The sequence below is a fragment of the Micromys minutus genome (genome assembly GCF_963924665.1).
Source record: "Micromys minutus genome assembly, chromosome: 1".
NCBI classification, from domain to species: Eukaryota; Metazoa; Chordata; class Mammalia; order Rodentia; family Muridae; genus Micromys; species Micromys minutus.
Window position 1 is genome coordinate 245,993,517 of NC_137969.1, and position 26,186 is coordinate 246,019,702.

Below are 26,186 nucleotides of genomic sequence, written 5' to 3' on the forward strand. Positions count from 1 at the left end.
ACTCCTCACCTAGGGAACAAGGGGAGTGAATGAAGGCTGCAGTGTAGGAAAGACTCCATCCTTCTTCTCTGGGTTTGCTTCTTACTAGGAGACTACACGGGGCAGGGGAATCTGAGGGTGTGCAGAAGAGTTCTAGCCAAGCAAGGGCTTGGGTTCCCCATCACCAAAAGAGAAGGAGGTGGAGGAAGAAGGAGAGTATACTTTGAGATCAGCTATCGCCATTTTGGGAAGAGACAGTAAGGAGCGGTTAGGTCAGGGCTAATCTCACCTGAGATGGGGCATCTAACCTGAAGTGACCATTGCATATGCAGTAAATGACACAGGAAACATTGAACCCCCAAGCCACCTCTCTCTTTATGGCCCTTCTATCACCCATGCACTTGTTTATAAGTGATCATTTGCCATATGGTCGGGACTAGGCTTCAGAAAGCAGGGTAGGCATTTGAGGCCCAGAATGAACTTCACGGGTCCCTAATAGAAGCAGACAAATAAGGCTTACAGGTAACACCCAGGGCCATCCATGCAGGAGCCACCAGGACAAAGAATAAATGGTTAGGGCAGGATTTACTGAGAAAGCGTTGGCTAACTTGAGACCCAAAGGGTGACAAGGAGCCCCCTGGTGTCTATATGATGCCCCGGGTCTATTTGATAGTATTGTAATATCCAAAGATAGATACTCGAGGGGCTCAAGTCCTGTATGCTCTCTAACTTCTGGTTCTGGTCATGAGTCTTAGGGACCCTAGACCTCTGCAAGGGGGAAGTCCATGTAACGAGTCTAAAGCCTGATTCAATGTGGGGAGTGCAAGAGGAAACCTTTCTGTAGCATCAGCAGAACCCACAGACTGTCTGGCCCCAGGAGGGGCTCTCGAGCTGCTGCAGAGGCTGCAGGCAATCAGCCATGTGTGGCTCCTGTAAAGTCCCATCTATCTCTATCTGGTTTTCTCCTGAGAAAGAGGAACCTGCGTTTGACTTCAGCCAAACCAACCAAAACAGGAACCAGATGAGCCAAGTCCCTGCACAGAGTCTCTGAGGCCCCGGTGGGATGTGGTCAGAGCTAGCTTAGGAGCATGAAGGCTTTGTTCTCTTTCCCCGTGCCCAAGAAACCCACCTAGCATCCCTGTAGCCAGGACCTCTCAGAACAGGGTGCCCAGGCCTTGGCCCAGCCTGTTGGGTACAGGTTAACTACCATTAACAAGGAACAGTGTGACTTGGTGTAAGCATCAGTGGTTGTTAGGGCAGGGACAGGGCCGAGATGGCTCATTTTCCACTTAGAGTCATTGTGCTCATCTTAGCAAAAATCTGTATATCGAAGTTGTTAGACAAAGAAACAGACCTTCTGAGAGAGTGGGGGACGTTTCCAAGGTCAAGGTCACATTGGAGTCACTGACTGCTGGGGACACTGAGATTTGAGGCCCATGGCCCATAGTCACATAGACATCATCTGTTACGTGACTCCCTGTCCCCCTCACACCTCTCCTCCAACACACACAACGTCGGCTGAAGCATCTTCACAATTTATATATTTCTTTTCCCAAAGCACTTGAAGAGCAGACGCCAAGTACCTTTCTGGCTGCCACTGCAAAGAAGGTGTCCCTAGGTCAGTCCTGCTCCACCTGGTAGCCACTGGCCACAGGTAACCAATAAACACTTGGAATGTGGCTGCTGTGGATGTGGGATACACAGGGTTTTAAAGGTCTGACAAGAGATGAATAAACATTATGTAGTGTGTGTGTGTGTGTGTGTGTGTGTGTGTTCATGGTACCCTCCTGGAGATTAGATACCACGGTTCGAACTCAGGTTATCTGGCCTGGAAGCAACCACCTTTACCCACTGAGCCATCTCACCAGCCCTTCGTGTATAATTTTTATGTTGATGATTAGTACAAATGATGATGTTTAGAAATAAAATATATATAAATCATGTGTCATGCTTGTACATGGCTGGTTTCTCGGTAATGGGGAGACCAAGGCAGGGAGATTCAAAGTTTTAGGCTAGCCTGGGCTATGCAATATGAGCCTGGCCACGAAACATATATTTTTAATAACATGATGGAAAACTTCACTTGTTCTCCTACTACTTAAGTGGTACTGTAGACTGAGTCGGTGGCTTTTCAAGTGGCTTTGGGTCATATGTTAGAGAGCCCAGCAGCTGGGAAGATGAGTGTAGTGGGGAGGGGTGGAAGAGGGGGAGATGTGGAGACCAGACAGATTCCTTTGCCTTGCAGGTGTGTTTCCTGTAGACATGCTGCCCAGACAGAGCTGGAAACACTAACCACACTGAGCAACAGTCCCCTGCATTCAAGCATAAATCAGTCAGACAAGGCCAAGCCTGAGCTTCGGAGAGTCCATTCTAAGTTTCTAGTCTTGTGACCCTGGGCCAGTCAGTCAGCCGTAGGCCTCAGGTTCCCCAACATAGAGACCCTAGGGGGTCCTTAAGAGAATTTTAAAAAATGAAAGCATAGGAAATCCGCCCTGAGAGAGCGGAAGTTCCACACTCACAGAGTTAGCCAACCTCAGATGACAAATATTTGACAAACCTGTCTGTCCTGAACTGTACAGACTGTCTTTCTTGTTGGTTGTAACACTGTTGGTTGTGGGGCATTTATATTTGTAATAAAAAATGACCTAGTGATGAGTTAAAACACTTAATGGGATTACATAATTTATAGGCAAATACAGTATTTTATGTGAAAGACTTGGGCCACAAGCGTCCTGGATCCCCTCCCACTGTGACACCAAAGAATGACTTTGGATGACAAATGCAGACCATTAAGGGGTCAGAGACCAGAATATTTTGGTTCAGGATGAAGATCCTGGGGCGTCTGAATCTTTCGGTGTCCATTTGCCCCCCCCCCCCCATTAGACTCCCCTCACTCACCTGGTCCATGGGTGGAAATGTCCTGGCTGGTGGTTGGTCTGAGAGGATACAGGGGTCTCGGCAGGGGTTGGGCCCCGAGTCTTATCTGCCAGGCTCTGCTCAATGGCCATCTGGACCAGCTCCTCCTCACTCAGGCTGCTATACAGGCTGTATTCCTCATGCCCGATGGCACGTTGTCTGCCCCGAGTAGAGATCTCAGTCGCCATCTTGGCTACCTCTCCTTCAGCTTCCAGCTTCCGGCTCAGGACTAGCCAGCACACAACAGGTGACAGATGCCTGTGAGAAAACCAACCCCCCAGTCAGAGTGTTTGCCAAGGCTTGCCCACAGGGCAGACTGTTCGATTATACATTTTAAAATATGTTTGTGTGTGCCTGCATGTACACCTGAGTGTGGATGCACATGGAAGCCAGACAGATCTCCTGCCAGTAGATTTACAGGTGGTTGCACACCACTCAGTATGAGTGTGAGGAACCAAACCCGGTACTCTGCATGAGTAGCATGTGCTCTTAACCACTGAACCACCTCTCCAGCTCACTCATTTTTCCTAAGTCATTTATTTGGTCATGGGATCTGTCTAAGCACCCACCCATCCTCATAGCTGTACATCTGCTCATCTATTTGCCAACCCCCCTATTTTTTAAACCATCACCCACCTACTAATCCTCTCATGCATCCACCTATGGCTATGCCCACCCATCCTCCCTCAATCCTCCCTCAATCCTCCCTCCATCCTCCCTCCATCCTCCCTCCATCCTCTATCCATCCTCCCACCATCCTCCCTCCATCCTCCATCCATCCTCTATCCATCCTCCCACCATCCTCCCACCATCCTCCCACTCATCCTTCCACCATCCTTCCACCACCCTCCCACCCATCCTTCCACCATCCTCCAATCCATCCTCCAATCTATCTTCCCACCATCCTCCCATCCATCCTCCCATCCATCCTCCCACCATCCTCCCACCATCCTCCCATCCATCCTCTCACCATCCTCCCACCATCCTCCAATTCATCCTCCCATTATCCTCCCACTCATCCTCCCACCATCCTCCCATCCATCCTCCCACTCATCCTCCTACCCATCCTCCCACCATCTTCCCACCATCCTCCCACCCATTCTCCCACTCACTCTCCTATCCGCCCACATGTCCAAACATCCGACTATCATGCCCATCCACCCATCTCCCTCCCCACTGGGCAGTGCTGTACTCAGCCACAACCCCCTCTGCTCTTCTAGCATTATTCACAGGCCTATTTGATCTTCCAACCACCCATCTGTCTATCATCCATCCTTCTGTCTGTTCACTTCCTCAGCCACATATCCTCCCCATTCCCCTTTACACTTACCTATGCAGAGAGCTACCCCCCTCGCCATTTCCCTTCCAGGAAGCCTATCTACCCATACAGGTATGACCGCATGCGTTAACTGAGATATTATTTCCTGTGCAACTACTCTGAGTCAGGCACCCTTCTGGGGACACAAAGATCTCAACATCCTGCCTCCTGCCTTGCCTCTCGAGCCCACACCATGTTGGGCACATCCCTCCCGTCCAGTCACAGCTGTGTCCCACATCAAGATTGCCCTTCAGTGTGGGAGGCTGAGAATGCTGTGGATGAGTCAGACACAGGCTCATGCTTGGGCTCTCATGGTCTAGTTAAAACCCACCATTATAAGACTTTCATTACAGAGACTCTTCGAAAAGCTACAAATGCCTCTGAGAGAGCAGAGCAGGCAGAGTGAAGCTGTCAGCAAATGAAATCAAATCAGCCTGACTTGCGATGGTATTTACTGGCTTGCAGCAACGTGACCACAGGTCAAAGGTCGTCAGCCCTGGCTGAGGGTTCAAGTCACAAGAGGCCTTTTAAAAACACCCTCCAGGTGCTACATTCTGCTCTGTCAAATACTCATGTTCTTTTTCCCAGAGACAGGGTTCTTCTCCTTCCCCTCAGATAGTGGGCCTAAGTCCTTGTGACTTGCTCTCCCAAGAGGAAGCTAGTGGGGCCAACACGCCAGGCACATGAGAGATCTCTTCTGTCTTACCCAGGGCAAATAGGAATTCCCCACCTGCTTCCTTGCAGACTGAGTCCCAGAAAGAAGGAATGCATCAGGCTCCGGAGAGGGTGGACAAGCTCCACCCATCAGGGAATCCCTGTCTAGTCAATGAGACACTCCCCTCAGCCAGTGGGAGGGTAACACCTACTCCCACCCCAAACTATACTCAACTGAGTGGGAACCGCTGTGGCACAGCTCCCATTCCCAGCCTGCAGCTCAGAGAGTCTTTCTCACCTGCAGGTATAACCTTGGCTACCAGTGCTTAGTCTAAAGACAGCTTTGCCGTGTGGCCGATCTTGTGGCTCTGGCTAACTGGTACCCAGGAGACAGGTTTAACACATCTCCAAGAGGATATCCAAATGGCCTACCGCCAAAACACCAAGAGGCAGCCACTTCATTAATGTTGAGGGGTTCAAATTTAAAGCCAAAGCAACACAACCTCACCAGCCTCTCATGGCTCAAAGGAAAATAGTAGAAAATGTAAGCGCCAGGGGCTGGGTGGAGTCACCACTGAGAATGTGGGGCCTCCTGTGTACGATTGTGTGTAGATCTGGGACCACAGTGGGAGATCATATTCTGGGTTTCCTATGAAGAAATACAACAGAGTGTGTGTGGCTGGAAAGCAGCCACCCTCTTGCATCCAGTGCCTCTGGCCAGGGACCTGGGTTGGGTATGAGGGTAGATGTATTGTGTTCATAGAGGAACACAGGTTCCCAGGGACCCTCAAGACTACTTGCCGACTGCATTGCTTGTGATGGACTTAGCAGCCTACAGAATTCATAAACTAGTTCCACATTCCTGTCAAAACCCCAGGACCTAACCAAAGGTCAGGCACACAAGAAGTATTTAATAAGTGCAGGAGAATAAACAATAGAATCGAATAATTTAATTCCCGGGTTTCTGGACTGGGGCCCCTGGCTACCTGCTCTAGCCTTGCCCTGCCATCTCCTGGCCATGTTAGGGATTGCAGCCTGGGAAGTAGCTGCGTTTGCAGGATGCATGCATGGTATTATAGCAGATGTGGAGACACCAGCTGACACACAGCGAGGACCTGAAAAAGTCTGAATATGATTTGAAGCTCCCTGGGGGCAGCCCCACCTCCTCCTGTCCATTCAGGACCTGCTATGACTGGCAGTCCTCAGAGGGGTCATCTGATAGCCTTACCTTCTTCCTGGTTTGCCTCCATTTAAAATGAAGACAGGACACGTAGAAAAGATCCCCAAGCCAGCCTTCTCTTCCTATGGAAAGGTTGGCTGTCAGCACCTAAGCTGGCCCCAAGTCCACCGAGCTACAGATCCCCAGCCCCTCCACCCTCTAGTCATACTAGGACCCCTGCCCGGCCTCCCTTTTCCTCAAAGTCCCAATTTCACTCTATACAAGGTGACACTCTGTACAGGAAGTGGGGGCCCTCAGGGGGTTCTTGAGTTATATAATGGTGCAGGGCAAGCACAGTATGTGGTTTTCAGTTTGGGGGTCACATATACACTGGAGCATGCGTGTAGAGGGTGGGTTGCTGTGCTGCGCCCCTGAGCAAGGCCATGGCGCTGAGCCAGGTGTCACCTCAGAGCTGCCCTGCCAACCAAAGAGAAGGGCCCCTTGCCACTAGTGTGCACGTTCATGTTTGCTACTGTTGGAACTGCATCGTGAGTGTGCATGGGGATGTTGTCTTTCTGTCTGATGGTGGGGAAACTGTGGCACATCCAGGGAGAAGGTGACAAGAGAAGGGCTAGAAGGCAGTGCTGACATCACACTAGACTCTGGGCTCATGTAGCTGCTGCTTATTTTCCTTTTTTGCATTTGTACACACAAGGGGGGCTTGTGTGTTGTGTGTGTGTGTGTGTGTGTGTGTGTGTGTGTGTGTGTATACCTGTGTATGTGGGTTTACATGTGTGGGTACAGGTGAATGTATGTGTGTATGTAGACCTAAAGATGACATTGTTGTGAAAGTTTCAGGGCCTCCCGAAAGTCCCAAGACCCTTAACCTCGGGTGATCTTAAAAACAGGCTGCTCTTGGCCTGTGCTGGTTAGTTTTTGTCAACTTAACACAAACAAGTGACACCTCAAGGAGGGACTCCCAACTGAGGGATTGCCAACATCAGATTGGCCTGCGGACATTCAGTTGATGAAGGAAGGCGCCACCCACTGTGGGCGGTGCCACACTGAGCAGGTGTGTCTGGGTTGTGTAGGAAGCGAGCTAAGTAAGCCAGTGCAGAACAAGTCCATAGGCAGTGTTCCTCCATGATCCTTGCTTCAGTTCCTGCCTTCAGGTTCCTGCCTTGAGCTCCTGCCCTGGCTTCTCTCAGTATTAGACTTTGGTGTAGAAGTGAAAGCCAAACAAGCCCCAACCCCAAACCTAGCACAACATACCAATTGTTTTTGTAACATGCCAATTGTTTTCACCAAATATATTTATAACAGCGACAGGGAAGCAAACTAGAGCAGCACCTGGTGAGCATTTCCTTCCCACTGTACAGATGGGGAGACTAAGGCCCAGAATGTAACTGGCCAATGGCACATCTACCTGTCCCTTTTTTCATTAGGTCCCCAGCCCTAAATGCTGAAGACAATGGCAAAGGTTCCTACAGCGACTCTTCACCTCACCCTTCTCATCAGAGTTGCTCCCCTGACCCGGATCAAAAATCCCAGAGCGAGCCTTTGACAAGTGTATTCTTTGCTTTTCTGTTGCTGTGATGAAACACCATGAGCCAAAGCAACTTATGACAGAAAGAATTTATTTTGGCTCACAGTCCCAGAGGGATAGAGTCCATTGTGGAAGGGGCTTCGGGGAACCATGGCAACACAGGACAGACATGGCACCAAAAAGAGAAAGGAAGCTGAGAGCTCACAAAGCAGGAACAAACTGGAAGTAGGGGCATGAACTCTCAAGGCCCACCCCCAGAGATGCACTGCCTCCAGTACAACCTCACCTCCCCACAGTCCCAGCCCACCCCGAATGGTGCCACCAATCAGGGACCACGTTCTCAACTTTATAAACCTATGGGGGCATTTCTTATCCAAGCCACTACCACAAGGGGCAGGACTGAAGGACCTCTGGTGTCAGGGTCTTTTTAAGACCCCTGTCTCTCAGCGTATCAACCATTTGGTCATCGTCATCAAAGGAGCTGATGTGACTTGCAAGTGATCCTCAAGACTCAGCCTGTTGACCTTTCTCCATAGACGAGGGGGTAACCCAAATCTGAGATAACAAGTCACTCCCCCTTGTACATTCCTCCCAGCCGTGTACAACTCTGCCCAAACTACACATGGTCTCCTGTTTGCAGGAGGCGCTAGGGCCGTTCTCAACGTGACCCCTTGGGGTCAACCACCCTTTCACATGAGTCACCAAAAACCATTGGAAAACACAGACTGATATCAGTAGCAAAATTACAGTTACGGAGTACTGATGAAAATAATTTTATGGTCGGGGGTCACCATGACATGAGGAACAGTGTTGAAGGGCCCCAGCATTAGGAAGGCGGAGGGCCACTGTGCTAGATCCTAAAGATTGTGGAGAGTCAACAGCAGGGTGACTTCATCTACACAGCTATGGGAATGTCTATGCTGGGGTGAGACTTTCTACTGGTGTGGCTTCTTTGGGGTCACCCACACTCCTCAAAGTAACCCATTATCCATGCTCTGCAAATGGCTCATTGGTCAGCCAAGCTGACTTGGGTGGGGCCGTGCTTTGGGTTGTTGTCAGAGGCCTATCTGGAGTGAGTGGACATCTGTTGGTGTCTCTCCAGGAAAAACACATGGAACAGGCCCCACAGCTCCTAAGCACAATAGCCTCGCCTGCTAGTCTCAGCGTCTTGATACCGGTCTCAGCCAAGCTTGTGACATTGGTATGTCAAGGCTTTGAGCATTCTGAGACTTGGTCCTGGTGTGTGGGGGAAAAATGTTATAATCTGCTCAGGGTTAGAGAATGCAGTCTCTCCACATAGGACTCTTCTTCCTTTGTATGAAGAGAAAACACTCCCCTCTCCCTGTCTCTCTCTGTCTCTCTGTCTGTCTGTCTCTGTCTCTCTATCTCTCTATCTGTCTCTGTCTCTGTCTGTCTCTCTCTGTGTGTGTGTCTCTCTCTTTCTCTCTCTCAAGTCATCTGGAATTCTAGGTCTGAGCACACTGGGAAAAGTCACCGCATAAAGACAGTAAGGAAGAGCGTGAGAGATGGGGTGGAAGAAGAAAAGCAGAAAAAAAAATCTTACTGTGTTCTAAGGATCCAGTCTCACACAGAGCTAAAGGCCACCTGAAGTGCTGCTGTGAGCAGTAGCTAAGAGAACTCCAGAAGCCTGGTTTCCCCTTACCCCCCCCCCATCCCCTATACTATTGCATCTCCAGGACCAAGCCACCATTGTCTCAGATGCCAGAGTACAGGGCCTGTCCCCTGCCTCCGGGTCCTGCAGGAACTGGCAGTGTCCCAGGTTCATGCACTGAATCCAGACACATCAGTGTGGCTCAGTCCTCAGGGCTAGACACAGGATTCCAGGGCCCTGACCCAGTTTCTGCCTAGACTCTAGAAATGCCAAGCTCTGCCATCTGCCAGCAGCCTGAGGTGACAGTGATGGGTGGGCACGGCTGGCCACTCCTCCCCCTCCCTCCAGGCAGCCGAGGACCGCAGCTTAGAAGAGAGAGGACTCTGGGTCAGCCTGGACACATTCTGTGTCCCCTGCAGGAGGATTCTTAGATCTCGTCTGTGAACAACACAAGGACCTAATGACGCCGTGGGGGGATGCTCCTCAGGGTTCACAGTGATGCTGACTGCCACAGGGTCTGTTTGAAAGCTTCAGGAGCTATGGCTGTGTGTGTGAGCCCTTGAGGTCCAGAAGCTTAGTTCTGATTCCTAATTTCAGCATCTCATTTCTGCCCAGCCTCAGACGAGACCCTTAACTTCTCACAACCTCAGTTTCCAAACCTTGAAAAGGGGTGTCAACATTTACCTCATACTCGTGGTGGCCTTGAGAGGGTCAGGGAAATAATTCACCTGTATTAAGTCTTTAATGGCTACTGGCTAACGTGAACTGAATTGTTCTTCATTGTGAGATCATTTCATACCCCCATATAGAGGAGAAAGATGATGCTCCCAATTACTGCCTCAAGACTCCCAACACTAGTGGTCGGTGCATACCAGGAGGGACCAGAAATATCAGCTGACTCCTTTTGGTGGGCACACATCTGTGTTTTGAACAAGAATGAGTCAACAACCACGAGTGGCTAAGGTCCCCTCTGAATTCCCTTAAGCCTTGCCTTACCGGGACTCCATGCAGGACAGTTTTCTTGCCCCAAGCAGGGCTTGGTTACATCCCTGCTGTCCCTTCATGTCCCAGGTCTGTTCATGTCGGTCTATCTCCCTGGCAATGCAAGATGTAGACTGAGATAAAACCCTACCTGTCTTCCCTCTGCTCATACACTTTGCAAGTATGTTTCATGTCCCCCAGGTCCTGGAGTGAAAGCTCCTCCCTCCAGCCTCCAGGAAGGTTTCATTTCTCCCTCCCACCTCAGGGAGTCTTTCCCTCAGCAGCCCCTTCTTTCCCAACTTGCATCTCCTTTTGTCTCAGCTGTCCCTCCATCCAGAGACACCTTGCCCACCACAGTGACATCCCATCTGTCTTTTCCAAGACCATTGCATCCTGAAAGATGTGGGCATGTACAGGCATGTATATGTGAGATAGTTTTGTATCTCTGCATCCCAAAGCTTTTTTTTTTTTTACTCTCATCTAGGTAATATTTCTCATTCCACACCCTCTCCTAAACCTTCAGAAATGGCAGGCAGAGCGAGCCCATGGCTCCTGGATGGTCATCAGCCTCACATTACTGCTCACTCATGATCCTTAGTGTAACAGACACTGGATGCTCTTGCAGGAAAACAACCATCATTGGCTCAGCCTGGAAGCATTTCCAAAAGTCACCTGTCTGACACAGGCATCACCGGAGACCCTACACACCCATTCACACTCTTTTCACATGTCCAAGTTTAGATGCACACAACAGGGTGACACACTAAGCCAGATTCCTCCAAAAGAATAGCTACCATGTATTCTGAGTGCTGGTTTCCTGCTGCCAGACCCAGAGACTCCCAGTATGTGCAGAGATGGAGAGAAGGGGAGAGAGAGAGAGAGAGAGACTGACAGAGACAGAGAGACAGAGACAGAGAGACAGAGAGAGACAGAAACAGAAACAGACACAGAGAGACAGAGAGACAGACAGACAGACAGACAGACAGACAGACACAGAGAGACAGAGACAGAAACAGACAGACAGAAAGAATCAGAGACAGAGACAGACAGAATCAGAGAAAGGCATGGGAACAGTTTGGCTTACAGGTCTTAGTGAGCCCTGAAGCTGCGTGTCCCAGCCCACCCAGAATTCTTTGCAAAGTCTCCATGACCAAGTCAAAAGCAAGCATTACCTGCGAGGCTCTGTAGCAGGGGCACAGGTCTGGGCAACAAAGAGATTTTCTTGACTGTCTGAATTCAGAACATGCTCTTTGAGTCTGCCTCCTGTGCTGGCCCTGAGCTTCCAGCTGCTGTGCCAGGCAGCTCTGAAACACTCTCCTTTGAAGCAGGGAGTTTATTTCTGGCCCACCGCATGACCATGGATGTCAAGCCAAGCTATAAGACATTATGACTCTCAGATTTCCCTTCTGAAGATTGCACTAAGGAAGCCGTAATCCCGCCCTTCTCCAGAGGCACAGGAGACAGGCTCCCGCTTCAGAGAACATCCCGGGCTTTGGCACTCACGTGATGTCATCATTTGTGATCCTTGACATGGAGCCCATATATGGGTATGTTTCTAGAACTACCCAGGCGGGAGCGAGAGAGGAGGGAAATGCAGAAAGACAAGACAGGGAGGGCTCACAAAGAGACACAGAACTGAGAAAGAGAATAAAAAGCAAGAGAGAAAGAAAGAGAGCCCAAAAGAAGAGGTGGAAAGACAGACAAAACGAGGGAGGTGCACTGCATAAAAACCCCTGCATAATACCCTTGAGAAAATTCAAGGGTCAGTATTGGGCATTCAGCAGGTGACCAAGACTAACATTTGGAGACACCAGCTGCTCAGAATTGGATGCTCTGGGGTGGAGCCAAGGAACACAGGCCAGGGCACAAAACAATGGACTAATGAGCAACAGAGCATCCTCCAATCCCAGAAAGGGTCAGCCACAGAAGGGACCTACTACCCCAGGTCTGGAAAAGAGCATCTCCATTTCTTGATTAGGTGATCTAAGAGAAAAATCTGTTCCCTCTTTTCCATCTGTTCGGTGTCTTTAGCCACGTACTTAGGAATAGAAGACAGGGGTAGTAATGTTTGTAGACATCTAAACTAGGCAGTGGGACAATTTGTAGTTGCATGTTCTGAGAAAGTCCTGCAAACCACAACCAGGGACCCAGGTAAGTCACTGAGGGAGAAGGAAGATGGCAGGGAAGCTGATGGCCTCAAACCCTGAGCAAGGAACCCAACAGGTACCCCAGACAGTGGCAGAGATAATCATCCAGGCTGACCCTACACACTCCTGACACTCAAAATAACGAGGTGGGCCAGATGTGGTAGCACACACCTTTAACACCAGGACTCTAGAGACAGAGGCAGAAGCAGATGGATCTTTATAAGTTCAAGGCTAGCCTGGGTCTACATAGCAAGTTACAGGACTGCCAGGGCTACCAAGTTAGACCCTAACTTAAACAACAAAAACCCCAAAGCAAACAGATCATGGGATGGAGTGGGATCATGGTTTCATGTCTCTGGTCCTGGGGCCTGGGGCTGCCAATATGCAGGACCAACCTCAAATATCTTCTTAAAAGTTAGCCTCAAGCTTGGGAGGTTTTTCTTCTTTGCTTTTGACAGCTTCACACACACACACACACACACACACACACACACACACACACACACACAAATATGTGGAACCATCAAGATGGCTCAACAGGTAGAGGCACTGGCTGCAAAAGCATATCTCCAAAAGGCAAACGAACAAAAACCAGGACTCAACATTATTCTCTCTTCCCATTGGTGATAGGATGTCGTCCTCAATCATGTCATGGTTTGTGACAGACCAGCAGCTCCCTGGTCTTAGGTAGCATTGTGACCTCGCCATCTGGAAGGACCCTTAGATGTTCTGTCCAGACCCCTCATTTTCCAACTGAGACCCAGAGTGGCACTCTGACTCCTCTGAGCACTCAGCAAAGGAGGGCATAACAACCCACACACTGAAGACTGTGGCCCATGGGGTCAGATGCCCATGTCCTGCAGTAAAGACATTCCTGTGACATAGGGAGGGACCTGGGATTTGGATATCTGACTCAATATGGAAGACACAGCGTGTGGCCCAATAGGAGAAGTATACTTCAGCAGGGTCTGACTGCCACATCTCTGATGCCCCAACCCAGGGCTCCAGAGGTCAGCTGACTACACCCCCGAGTGCTGGAAATGGTTGCAATCACTCCATGTTCAGTGTGTGGGCTTTCCCATCTCTGGGCATTATTCATTTCTTGATGGTGTTCATAGCCATTTAAACTGCAAGTCCCTGGTATCTAGTCTTACTGAGCATCTGATGACCTGGACTAGTGATTCCAGGAGCATCCCATTGTCACCAACATCAAGGAAGGTCCAAGAATAGCCCTAGAAATCATCTTCCCAAGGACAGGAAGAAAGGGTGGAATAGGGACAGACACAAAGACTGTAGGAGATCAGAAGAAAGGAATTTTCTAGAAGCCCCAGAACCCCTGTGGAACTATAGGATCTCTCTTGCAGGACCCAAAGGAGTGGTGAAGTTAAAACCCAGCACGCCTTTTTTGCCAGTGAGCCCTGTTCCATGAAGGATGGAAGGAGCAAGCATGCAGGAAAGAACCAGGCAGAGGCCATGAAAACTGGGCCGGGACAATACCAAGGCCCAGGATGACGTCTGACCGAGAGTGGAACATCACAGCTAAATTAAGCACCGTGTAGCCCGATGCCCTGGCTGGAGCCCTCTCTACCTCGATAGAAATTTATTTTGGTTTCATATAACCGAGATGAAGAAAAACAAACAAGAGTCCAAGGCTGCCTCTAGGAGCATTTAGAATGGGGGTCAGGGAAAAGCAGACAAAGGCTCGGTCCTGGGAGGCAGGAGGGGCACAGTGAAAGGGGTTGGAGGAGGGGATGCTAAGGTCCTCAGAGGTCAAAGCAAACTCCAGGGAGGGAGCTCACCTTCCCCACTGACAGACTGCCAAAATAGCACTATGCTGCCTCTCGGCTGCTAGGAGTGTACTAGATTAGCCTTGCACAGACAGGACCACCCTACAGCAGAAAATGTCCACTGCATCCTCAGTTTCCAACATGGGCCCTGGAGGCAGATAACCCCAGCCCATTCTTAGCTTAGGGATCCATCTGTAGCCTTGTCATCTGAGAATAAAAGTGATGTGACCCCCCCATGGTGGTTGTGGGGATTCAGCTAGATCTGAGCTCAAGTTGTGCCCCCAGAGACAAGCACACTTGGTCTGAGAACACTTTTTCTCCCACACCCACCTGCAGAAGAGAAGTCCCCTCCCACGGCTCAGGGATCAGAGGGCCAAGGCAGTCAGGGAGCCTGGGACTGAGTTATTCCAGGAGCTGCTGCTCCTTTCAGTTGGCCAAGACACTTGGCCCCCTGTGAGGTTGATCTTATGGTGCCTGAACCGCCCTGGGGAACTCAGGGACTAAATTAAACCCAGTCCAGTCTACGGGCCTGAGTTAGCTGCTGGGAACAGGTTTCCCACAAATATAAATGTGTTCAGAGCAGAGCTGGGAACCGTCTATGGCCCACCAGCTGGAGGGAGAGCCCCAGGCAAGAGCAGAATGTGCAGACCCAGCTTCCCCTGGGACTAGCTAGGCTGTGTGGGACCCTGCTCACCCTGCTGCACACAGCGGCTCCTGACCTTTCTGATTGGCTACATCAGAGCATCCTCTGAACCTCCTGCATAACTCTGACGGAGAGGGCAGGAAGACAGAGATCTGGCCAGCTATTGTGGAGCCATGCTTACAGGGAACCAAGCGCTGGACATGCAGCTGTCACCCATTCGGGCCCCTGCAGGGACGGTCAACCATAGGACAGCTGCTGTGGGTCTCAGCTTTCACCCTCAGTCTTGCTCCCCAGAGTCTGAGGGGCCAGAGATACAGCATCCACCATAGCGTGGCGGACAGACATGGCCTTCTGTGGAAGGCCCTGGGCTTGCTGGGCTGTGGATGCTGGGTCATGGTGTGAAGTTGGGCTTAGGACATAGGGAAGGGTCAGGGATTTTGATATTCCAAAAGTGGGCTGAATTGTTTTCTCTGCCCATGCAAAGGGATGGAGCAAAATGCTTCTACTTTGGACCTCCTCTGGTGCTATGAGGGAGATGCTGTCATCTTAAAGTCACAGGAAAGGAACCTGGGCTCTCTGACGACTTTCCAGACCCAACCAGGGTGAGCTTCTGATATGCAGCCTCATTTTCACAAGGAACCACACCCCTGTCCAGAGGAAGGGAAACTATAAAGTTAGAGAAATGCTCAGCCCTGGTAGCAACGTCAGGTCCTCTGCAGGGTTCTCCCTAACACTCTTAGATAATCACATTCATTAAGTGATTATCTGAGACCTGAGTTGAACAGGCGGGCATGACCCTTACCTTACAGACAGGTTAGACTTCCACATCTGGGAGGTTAGAAGTTGCCTCCCTGGTGAGCCAGAAACACTTGGTGGTGCCCAGGTCTAGATGGATGATGGTGGGCCCCAGGCTCACAAACAACCACTTCCGAGTCCAAGCAACCTGTGTGTCAATGTTAATCTGGTTTGTTTCCCACAGACGGTCAGTCCTAAGGCTACTCCCAGCACAGAGTCATTTGTAAGGTGATGGGTGCTGGTGTCCCTGGAAAGCACAGTGTCTCAGAGCCACAACCCTGCAGATACAGCTCTTTCTAGCTGTGTGGCTTCAAACAACTCATTTGTCCTCTTCGAGCCCTGGTTTCCTGATCTACAAGAAAGGGGAGAAAATGATATAAGCATCCTATATGTATCTTCACATATATAGTCATGTGTACATATATGGTGTGTGTATATTAAATACACATGTTTTATTATGATGTATATTGTTATCCATGTGTATAATGAATACATGCACATGTTTACCCCTTAGAATGAAGACTTACAAACATAAGGGTTCTCAGTTGCTTATATTTTCCTCATAGTGTCAGAAGGCATGGCCAGTGTGAGAGAGACTGAGGACACTTCTTCTGAAGAGGACACTTGACACTCCTGAGGTCATCTTTGTTGTCACGATGGGGGATTGGAGCAGATGTGCCTCCAATGAGCAGAGGCAAGGATGCTGCCATCTCCTGCACGGTGCCCTTGGTGTGCTCTGGGAGGAAGCCCACAGCAGGAGGGGAGGGGCCTCTGCTCAGGGCAGGGAGTTGGATGCTTGCATTTCCTAAGCCCTGTGACTGTTACATAACTGGGCAAGCCAGGAAAGGCTCGGAAACCAGCTCTGAAGGTCACGGGGCACGAGAGCATCTTGGGAGGACCAACCAGCAAAGCACCATTGGTCATCACGAAGGTGAGGTCCTCCTGAGAACAGAAGGAGGACTCAGATGGGTCTCAGCCTTGCTGGGCTCAGGCCCCATTAGACATGCCCACGAGTGCTGAGCAAGCCTGGCGAAGTGTCTCAGGCACAGACTTTTTATTCTTCAGTGAAAAGATAGCTGGAGCCTCTAGTCTACAGGAGAGGGGGTGAGGGGACGGGCTTCGAAATAGAAAGGTTCCCCTTCCTTTTTCTAAAACCATTATTCTCCATCTCTTGTCTGGTGTAGGTGTTGGGGGAGGGGTGCACACGGGATGTGCAAACTTACAGCACCATAGTATGTGAGGCTCCTGACACATCAGAAAGTACGCGGGCCTAGCCGGGTGCCGAGGTTAGCTTTTCAGAAAAGTTCTGTGTGATTCTCTTCAGACCTTCTCCTATCAGGAGTCCCAAGGGTTGAAAGTCCATACTCTGCTATCCAGACTGCAAACTACCACAGGTCGTGGTGACTAATTACATGCTCGCAGGCAAATACTAGAGATGAGGCAGGCGGATTGTAAGTTCAAAGCCAACCTGGATTATATCTTTCAGGACTGAACATCTGACTGAGAAGTGGAGTGTCCCCTATACTCAGTCCCCAGCACCACAGAACAAAGCCAGAATTGCAGAGAACAGCTGAGCAGCTGCCTGCTGCTGGGCCCACACTCACAACAACCACCATTCTAAGTATAAACCGGTTGGCGTTCGGATCAGGGCTCCCTAACCATGGTGTTCTTGTCTGCTCGTGCACAGGTGACCCTAGGGCATGACACAGTTAAAGTTCAGGGACCAGTGGTTGGAAAGAAGACTGTGCTGCTCCCTCTGTCCCTGGGGCAGAGGTGACATGTGCTCTTTTACAGTTTAAGCTCCCTGGTCAAAGTCGGGGAAGCTCTACCTCCCTGACTGTCCCCAGCTAAACCAGCTAATGGCAGGGTCTGGACATTGCAAGTATCTCTTTTTCTCTCCCCCCACCCCCCATCCTCCCTTCCCTTGCTTGCACTTTTCTTGACAACACAGAAGCCCCCCCAACCTCCCCTCCAAACTGCACTGTCATAGTTCCTGGCCTGGCCCTGCAGAGCATGTGACTGGGCACACAGGTTCTGGCCTGCTGTCAGCTGGGGCATATTTAAGAGGATGGTTGACCCGATATACAAGAGAACTGTCAGGCAGGCTCCAGGGACCAGAGTTGACTCTGACTTGGTGCAGGGCCTGTTCTGGGACCTTCCTGGCTGGCCAGCTGGCTGCTTGTTCTATGTCCTGCCCTCGGGCCCCTGGCCCTATATTTAGTGCCACTCCTGCCCCAGCAGGATCAATTGTCTGTTGTACCACACGGCCTGGATCATCTCTCGGCCGCTGCAGCCGGTGGCCTGGTTTCTGACCCAGGTCTCTGTCAGGCTCAGGCAACAACTGCTCACAGAAGCAGGTTCCAGCTGGTTGCAAGGGACTTGGAGACTGCTGGGTCGATGCTGTGACTTCCTCTGAGCCTCTATGGCCTTGCCTCACCCACCTGCCCCTTACTGGCTGTCCCAGTGAGGGTGTCTAGCTCGATGACTGTTTGAGGATAACACTGAATGAATGTAGCTATCATTATTATTATTTTTATCCCCTGAGCATAACTCAAAAGTCACAAGCCCTACTGGGTGCCAGCAGCAGAGTCAGCTGCTGTGATGTTACCCCTACCCAGCCCTGCAGAGAACAGAGGTAAATGGGAGGAGACATAGGGACAAAGAGGTGGAAGGAGGGGAGGAGAGGGGTCAACAAGAAGGATGAAGGGAAATGTGGGGGCGAGCAGAAGGGATGGGGAGGTGGGGAAGATGCAGAGAGGGCATACGGAGGGACCAGGAAAAGGATAAAAGGGCTAGGGACGGGGATTTGAAGGTTTGGAGTCCCTGGGTACCTCTTGGGCTTGGGTGTAGCCAGAAGGCCAGGGAAAAGGAACCAAGTATAGACAGAAGTCTGGGCTTTGTGGACACTGCAGTTATACCTGGACCTCGGCTGCATCCCAGGAAGGCAGTTGGAGACACAGGGTCAGGAGCTCTGCAATCGTACCCAGGTTGGGAGGCAGGGAGAAAGCTAAGAATTAACCTCTTCTCTAATTTCTGCTGCCTATGACAAGGTTTTCCCAGACTCAGAGGCAAGGGGTGGCCTACCTGCCAGGACCTGCTAGAAAAGTGTGCAGTGGGAATGGTCTGTGGCAGAGACAGGGGCTGGAGCAGAGGGGCTTGGGTGGGAGAGGATAGGCCCTGGGGGTGGGGAAAGATAAAACCTTCTGAAACCCTGCCCACACTCACTGGCTGCACCCAGCCTGGCAGGATCAGTCCTCTGTAAGTATGAGGGGGCACAACCCAAGGACAATTATTCAAGATGGCTTCCCCTATGCTGGTCCCCAAGAGCTAGCCGCCAGGCCCGGGCCCAGGCCCAGGCTCTGCCTCTCCTAACACTGGCCAAAGCATCCCAGGCTTTTTGCTCTCCCAACCAGCGGGGCACTGGTCGGGGTGAAGAGGTCAGGTCAGGCTGTTTCTTTCCAGTTCCTCTGCACTTTGAGCTGTGTTAGTGGACTTATCCTGGGTGCAACTCCAGTTGGCAGATTCTCCGTAGGCTCTCCCTCTACAACTCTGAGCCAGGGATAGTAACAGCCTCTCTCAATGTCCTTGATCCTGGTTGATCCGAGTAACTTCTCTTCTTTTGCTTGTACCTACTAAGTATTTTTTTTTAATTGAATTTTTAAAATTTACATTTCAAATGTTATTCCCTTTCCTGGTTTTCCCTCTAGAAACCCCTCTATCCCAGCCCCCCTCCTCCAGCTTCTATGAGGGTGCTCCCCCACCCACTCACTCACTTCCATCTCCCCACCCTGGCAATGTCCTACACTGGGGCATTGAACTTTAACAGGACCCTCTCATCCCACTGATACCTGACAAGGCCATCCTCTGCTATATATGTGGCTGGAGCCACCGGTCCTTCCATGTGTACTCTTTGGATGATAGTTTAGTCCCTGGGAGCTTTGGGGGGTCTAGTTGGTTGATATTGTTGTTCTTCTTAATGGGGTTGCAACCCCCGCCCCAGCTCCTTCAGTCCTTTCTCTAACTCCTCCATTGGGGACCCTGTTCTCAGTCCAATGGCTGACTGCGAGCATCTGCCTATGTATTTGTCAGGCTCTGGCAAAGCTGCTCCGGAGACTCTGGCTCCTGTTAGCAAGCACTTCTAGGTATCAGCAATAGTGACTGGGTTTGGTGGCTATATATGGGCTGAATTCCCAGGTGGGGCTGTCTCTAGATGGCCTTTCCTTCAGTCTCTGCTCCACTCTTTATCCCTGTATTTCCTCCAGTGAGTATTTTGTTCCCCCTTCTAAGAAAGACTGAAGCATTTACTCTTTGGTCTTCCTTCTTCTTGAGCTTCATGTGGTCTGTGAATTGTATCTTATGTATTCTGAGCTTTTGGGCTAGTATCCATTTATCAGTGAGTGCACACCACGTGTGTCCTTTTGTGACTGGGTTTCCTCGCTAAGGATGATATTTTCCAATTCCATTTATTTGCCTAAGAATTTCATGAAGTTATTGTTTTTAATAGCCTACTAAGTCTTGAAGGTAGGACCATCAGCTAAGATACAGAATGCCTAGTTAAGACTGGATTTCAGAAGAACACGATTGCAGCGTAAGTGTAGCCCTGAAGTTGCACAGGATTATCTGAAATCCTATTTTCAGGGGCCCTGGCTGCTGTGCCTTAGGTCACTGGAAATGGCCACAACCCCTGATTACAGAACGAGCAAGCAGAGAAGCCCAGGCCCCCACAGCATAGAGACAGTGTGGGTGACTGAATGACAAATGAAGACGTGACTGCTCTTAGGTATGGTTTAGGCAAAGGTTCCTATTGTAGATCTGAGGAAGAACAGAGCCAGAGGCATCTGGACGGGTCCAGACTGGGCAGGACCATGAGAGATGGGGGTGGGGGGTGAGAGAAGAGAACAGAGAGGGGAGGGGGAGAGAGAGCAAGCAGGCCAGGAGAGGAACCCCGGACCAAGAGAGACACCAAGAAAGGATATGAAGGAAATGGATGAACTATATGGGAATCAGAGGCTGGGGGAAGGGAAGCCCAGCCTCTGGGTTGGAAGGGTTTAGGATACAGCAGTAGAAGGGTTTGCTGGGGACAGGATCCATCACCTAACAATGGTAGGGGTAAGGAATAAGGAGATAGAGGAGTAAGAAGACCAGCCAAGACATTCTCCACAATCTAGCTTCATCATCCAAAATGCCATGGGACAATAGGGACAGACCCAGAAGCAGGCACTGGCCATTAGCAATGGTATGACATACTAGGAAGCTAGAGGGGTGGGTTGGGCAGACCTAGAGCCCTTCTGTGGATAGTAAGCTGGCTTTGAAGTCACCTCCTGGGCATGTGACTCTAGGCCTCAGTTTCTCAGGACTGCAACTCATCGGGATTGGTTGCTGGGACAAATGAACTCCATGACACATCACAGTGCAAGCGCCACAGAAGGTTTAACTCTTAAGTTTCCACACACTGGCTCTTCTCCCATGGATTCAAAGCCCAGGCTGCTCCTGTGGATGCTTCTGCCCTCTGATAGATGTGGGTGGCCCTCAGCTGTGACAGCCATCTGTTAAGCTGGAAGAGGGAAGAGCTGGAGGAGGCGTTACAGGGCCATTTTCTCACTGACCCTCACTCTACAGGCCACTTCAGGTAGACTGGGAGTGACTTTCAAGCTCTCAAGTGTCTTTCTCCCAGGAAGAAAAGACCACAGTTTGATGGCAGCCACAGGGCTCACCCACACTCCTGTGCCATCTCTAGCAATCCCCAGCAACAAGGAGGCCCTAGGAGGATAGTCCTCTGTCTCTTAAAGGACTCCATGATGGAGAGATGCCAGGCAGCATCTCATTGAGCTTCCCCGGAAACAGGTCCTGGGACCAGGACCCTGTGTGTATTCTTTTGCTCTCCACTGCTAGAGCAAAACAGCCAGGGCTGTGTGGTTTGTAAAGAGATTTACTTAACTCACATGGCTGCCAGTTGGCTGTCCCTGATTGGATAGCCCCGTAGGCTAGCCTTTTGTGAGGTCACTCAGTTGGGTCTCCTCATGGCCAATGGCATCATGGCGGAAGCGAATGCCAGAGAGAGAGATGACACGGTGAGATGGAAAGCCAGAGAGAGGGAGCACATCAAGGGTTAAATGTGTTCTTTTCCAACAGCTCACTTTGGTCAGGGATCCCATGAAAACCATGTCAATCTCTTGGGGGCAGTATCCCTAAGGACCCAACCACTTCCAGCTAGGCTCCACCTCTTAAAGGGCACACTACCTCATTATTACTATTTACTACTACTACTACTACTACTACTACTACTACTACTACTACTACTATTGCTACTATTGCTATTGCTATTACTATTACCATAGGATTTGTCTCTGATACATGAGGATGAACCATGTCCAAATCATCTCACGATCTCACAAAATGCTGCACGGAGGATGATGAGAGAGGGAAGGTCAACCAAGAGCCTAGCCTCAGGTGACTAAGTCCCCATAGGTCCAGCACCTTAGAGGTGTCATTAAAGAAGGAGATGAGTCTTGGGACTGAGTCTTCTCTCTGGTACTTCAGGAAGGCAAGGACTGACAAGTAGAGGGCTGGATGGAAGTACCCAGTGGTCAAGGTGAGGGGACAAGGACAGGCATCTAGTATCTTCTATGTTCACCAGACATACAGGAGATACTCACATCCCTCTCTGGATTGGTCCATGAGGAGAGAGGGCAAGGGTCAGTTCTTAGCCTGTGGCTGGTGTTCAGACCCTGTGCCTCTGGTCTAATGGTTCCTTCATGCCCATGGGACCTTAATTCTGCACTGCAGTTTGTCCCAGTTCATATGGAGAGCAGGAGGTGGGCTGAGGGTAGCCCCTGTAAACTACCTACAGTGTGCAGAGCCCAGCTCTATCCTCAGCCAAACAGAGGTCTAGCAACCAATGCAGCAGATGGCAGGGAGTCAAAATGTTGCCTAGAGTCAGCTAGCTCCTTGACCTTGGCTGATTGACCTTGGCTGAGGCCCAGCACCACGTTTACAGGTCGGGGATACAGGCAGCTACACACAATATAATAGGAATATACTGTGTGTATATTATACACCATAATAGGAATTATAATATATAATATAAATATAATAGCAATCACAGACTGGGCAGGAACTGAGCTGATGAGCAATACACAGCCATATCAGTACCGGGAATGCCATCAGGAAGTATAGCAGCCAAGAGTATCAGTCTTAGGGTCCCAAAGCCCCTCCCTAGGATGATGCTGTTCAGAGAGTAGAGGTCCTAAGCATACAGTTTCCAGGGCTATGTATGCCCAGCTGAGCATGTGGGTGGCCCTCCTGTCTCCCACCTGCCCCAGACAGGCCCCAGATTTCAGCCAGATCTGAATGTTCTCCAGGCTCTGGGGTGTTTGGAACTGAGACAGGTTAGACAAGAGCCTCAAAGCTCACCTTGACCTTGCTTCTCCCACGGCCACCTGTTTGTGTCTGGAGACACAAAAGCTCTAGGCTTTGAATTCTTAGTGTGTCTCACGGGGTTCTCCCTAGACCTAGACTGCAGGCCCACAGTCTGGGAGGGCTTGATGTTGGCCATTTCTCAGGGCCTCATAAGGCCAAGGTCACAGCTGGAGCTCCTATCTAGAGGCCCCAGGGAGACACTGTCCAAAATTCACCAGCATGTTGACAGAGCTCTTCTGGTCCTTTGTCCTGCCCAACATTGGCAGGGTACATTCTCAGCTGCTGTAGCTGCCATGGTCTTTGCCCACTACCCCTGCTCTCTCAGCACGAGAAACCCATTCTCCAGCCTCACTGACTCCTCAGAAAAGGTTGTTGAAGCACCCAGTGTGCTCAGGTGAATCCAAGAAGACTTGTCTATCTCAAATTGACTGGTCTGTGGCCTTCACATGCTTGAGAAACCCTTGGTCCCATGGGAAGCACGCGCAGGTATCCACAGCCTCGGGACCCTGAGAACAGTAACAGGACATTTAGGGACTGGTTTCCCTTCTTGGTTCCCAAAATGCCCTGCTCTCCCTCCTTCCTGACCACAGCTCCCACATGACCCTTTCGCTGTCTCCCTACAATTAGGATTTTAGAGTACATTGGGAACCCTAAACGTGATAGTAAAAAGGAGGTCTGGGTCTAGACCACCCAGGGAGCTGGTAAAAGCCACCCAGGTCGGGATGTTCATCCAAGCTCCAAGCAGCACATTTCCCAGGGAGCTGCTTCCCAGATCAGAGGAAGAGATTGCTGTCCTGGGCTGGGTATCCTGCTGGGATCTGGTAAAGCATGCTATCGCCCTCTTGTGGACTCTTTGGGGCCTGCTCTAAAGGAAAAGAAAAAAGTAGGTTGGCGCTCTCAAACAGCTCTTCTGGCTTTTCTCCAGTGTGGCAAGAAAGCATTCTAGGCAGGGCCCCATTTTCACCAGGGAACCACCACAGTACCAAAGGTGGGTGTGTGCCCACACCAGAAATTCCTTTTCATCATGGACCCAGGCACCAACAACAAGATTGTGTGGGACAGGCTTAGCCATGAATGGGCTCCAGGTGGCCTTGTTCTGATCTCCCCCAGGCTCACTGGGCACCCCACAAGCCGACTGGCAATAGATGAGCTGGTGTGTGGGTGGACGGTCAGAGACAGAGACAGTGGAGCCTGGCTTCTCTCTGAACTAGTTTGCCCTCAGCCTGACAGTCCTTTCTGAATTTTCTTGGAAGTCAGCACCTGTTAGAAGTCCCCTAGGTACTAGATGCTACAGTTAGGAATGATGAGGCAGTGCCAGTTACGGTGTGCCAGTTACGGTGCAGGGACAACAGTAATGCCATTGACTTAGGTTTAGTGAGTCCAGACTCAACCCTGCTATGTGACCTTGGGCTGGTCGCTGTCCATCGCTGAGTTTCTGATTCCCCTTCTGTGAAGGAGAAAAGATAAACCTGGCCCCCAGAGACCACTCACTAGGAGGACCCAGAGAGGAAGTCACCACCATCACTGATTAGGCTATATGGCTCCTGCTTGGCTTCAGCGTTGCTTGGGGTGGTGAGATACACTGCGGTTGGCCACATACGCAGTCCAAGGGAATCCTGAAGATGAGGAGGTAGACACACAGATGCTGTGGCAGGAGCTTAGCTGGTTACGAGCCAAGCATGAGCTGATTTGCCCTGCCCCCGTCCTTGCTCTGGCCCTGCTTCTGCTCCCCTCCTGCTGTGGCTGTGCCAAGCCTCTGCCCTGCCTTGCCCCTTGCCTTGCCCCTTGTCTTGCCCCTGCCTTACCCTGCATCTGCTGTGCTCCTGCCCCTGCCATGTCCCTGCCTTGCCCCTTTCCCTAGTACTTTCCCTAGTTTTTCTGCAGGGAAAAACCATCCAAGGAAGTTGAGGCCAAGGAAGGGACTGAATTTTAAAGTAAATCAAGATGGGGGGGGGCTGAAGGGAGAGGGGCACACTCCTACATTGGCAGCCCTGCTTTGATCTCAGAACTTGGCTTTATTGTTGAGACACTATAGCCCAAGCTAGTCCCATCTCACTGTGTAGTTAGTTCAGGCTAGCCTCAAACCCATAGCCACCACATCCTAGCTGTGAGCAGCTTCCTAAAGCAAAGCTCCCTCGGTGTCACCAGCAGCTCTGAGTGTTACGTGTAATAAAAAAGAAAAGAGAATCCAGGGATGTTTGGTGGAGGTGCGGTGTGGTGAGGAGGAAGGGGGTGCCTTTGCAGGCCCATGCTGAGGCATCCCTTCCCCCTGAGGGACCAGCCATAGATGGGTATGGTACTGAATAGAGTTTATTTAAGGCATGCGGAGGGGAGGTGAGAAGGGAGTAGAGACAGACAGACAGACAGACAGACAGAGTAGAGGAGCAGAGGCCAACCATGAACGCCTGGAGAGAGGGGGAAGGGGAAGGGGGAGAGAAGGGACAGAGGGTAAAAAGAGAACAAAAAAGAGAGGTGGGGGCAAACAGCCCCTTTTATAGTGAGTCAGGCATACATGGCTGTTGCCAGGTAACTGTGGGGCGGAGCCAAGAAGGAATGTTAACGGAGAGTCCCAGAGGAACTCCACCCATGGTGGCTTGGAGGCTTCACTATGGGATTTTCCCTCCCTTTCCAGGCTCAAGTGAGTAAGAAAGCAGAGACCACAGTGGCTCATGTGGCTTGCTTAGTGGTTCCTCTGAGATCCTACCTCAGCCATTGTGGGCACAAGGCAGACATTATCCAGCCCTTAACCCCCGAACACTCACCTGCCTGTTGGAATATCTGGCTTGGGTGTTCCCTGGGGAGTCAAGACTGAAACTCATGCTGTGCCGGGTACCCAGTACTATCCTGGCTGGCCAGGGGACTCTGAATGTGTGTCTCTGTGAGCAGCCAGCTGCTCAGCTCTGAGTGGGGACACACAAATGCTGATGCTACCATAAATAGATAAGGGGATAAGGGCTCAGGTGCCTGGGTTAGGCTGCCCTAGTAGTAATAGCTTGCAACCTCTTGCAGGGCTGGTCTCAGGCTCTTGACTTCTCTTTCTATACAGCAAAGAGGTTATGTGTATACACACACACACACACACACACACACACACACATGTACACGCGCACATGCATGCATGTACCATACATACGTACATACATAGCTATACAAATAAATGTACATAGAACTCATATTTATATAATTATTCCAACACCATCAAAAATAAGAATTGTTGTTGTGATGGCTAG

The 26,186-nt window shown here is 50.6% G+C and overlaps 1 protein-coding gene across 2 annotated transcripts in view; it reads right to left on the reverse strand.

The window, feature by feature from the left end:
• The window catches only part of ASB2 (ankyrin repeat and SOCS box containing 2), a 33,252-nt gene extending 21,757 nt beyond the window's left edge, over positions 1–11,495 (reverse strand). Inside the window, exons 1-3 of one of the 2 annotated variants that reach the window (XM_080928416.1) lie at positions 11,338–11,465; positions 10,181–10,279; positions 2,878–3,153 (exon numbers count right to left, since the gene is read on the reverse strand). In XM_080928416.1, coding sequence (XP_080784542.1) covers positions 2,878–3,153; positions 10,181–10,248 — 344 coding nt within the window. In that variant the 5' untranslated portion in view covers positions 10,249–10,279; positions 11,338–11,465. Of the gene's footprint in view, positions 1–2,877; positions 3,154–10,180; positions 10,280–11,337 lie in introns of both variants that reach the window. The other variant, XM_080928417.1, reaches the window with a different exon arrangement.
• Positions 11,496–26,186: the final 14,691 nt, after the last annotated feature.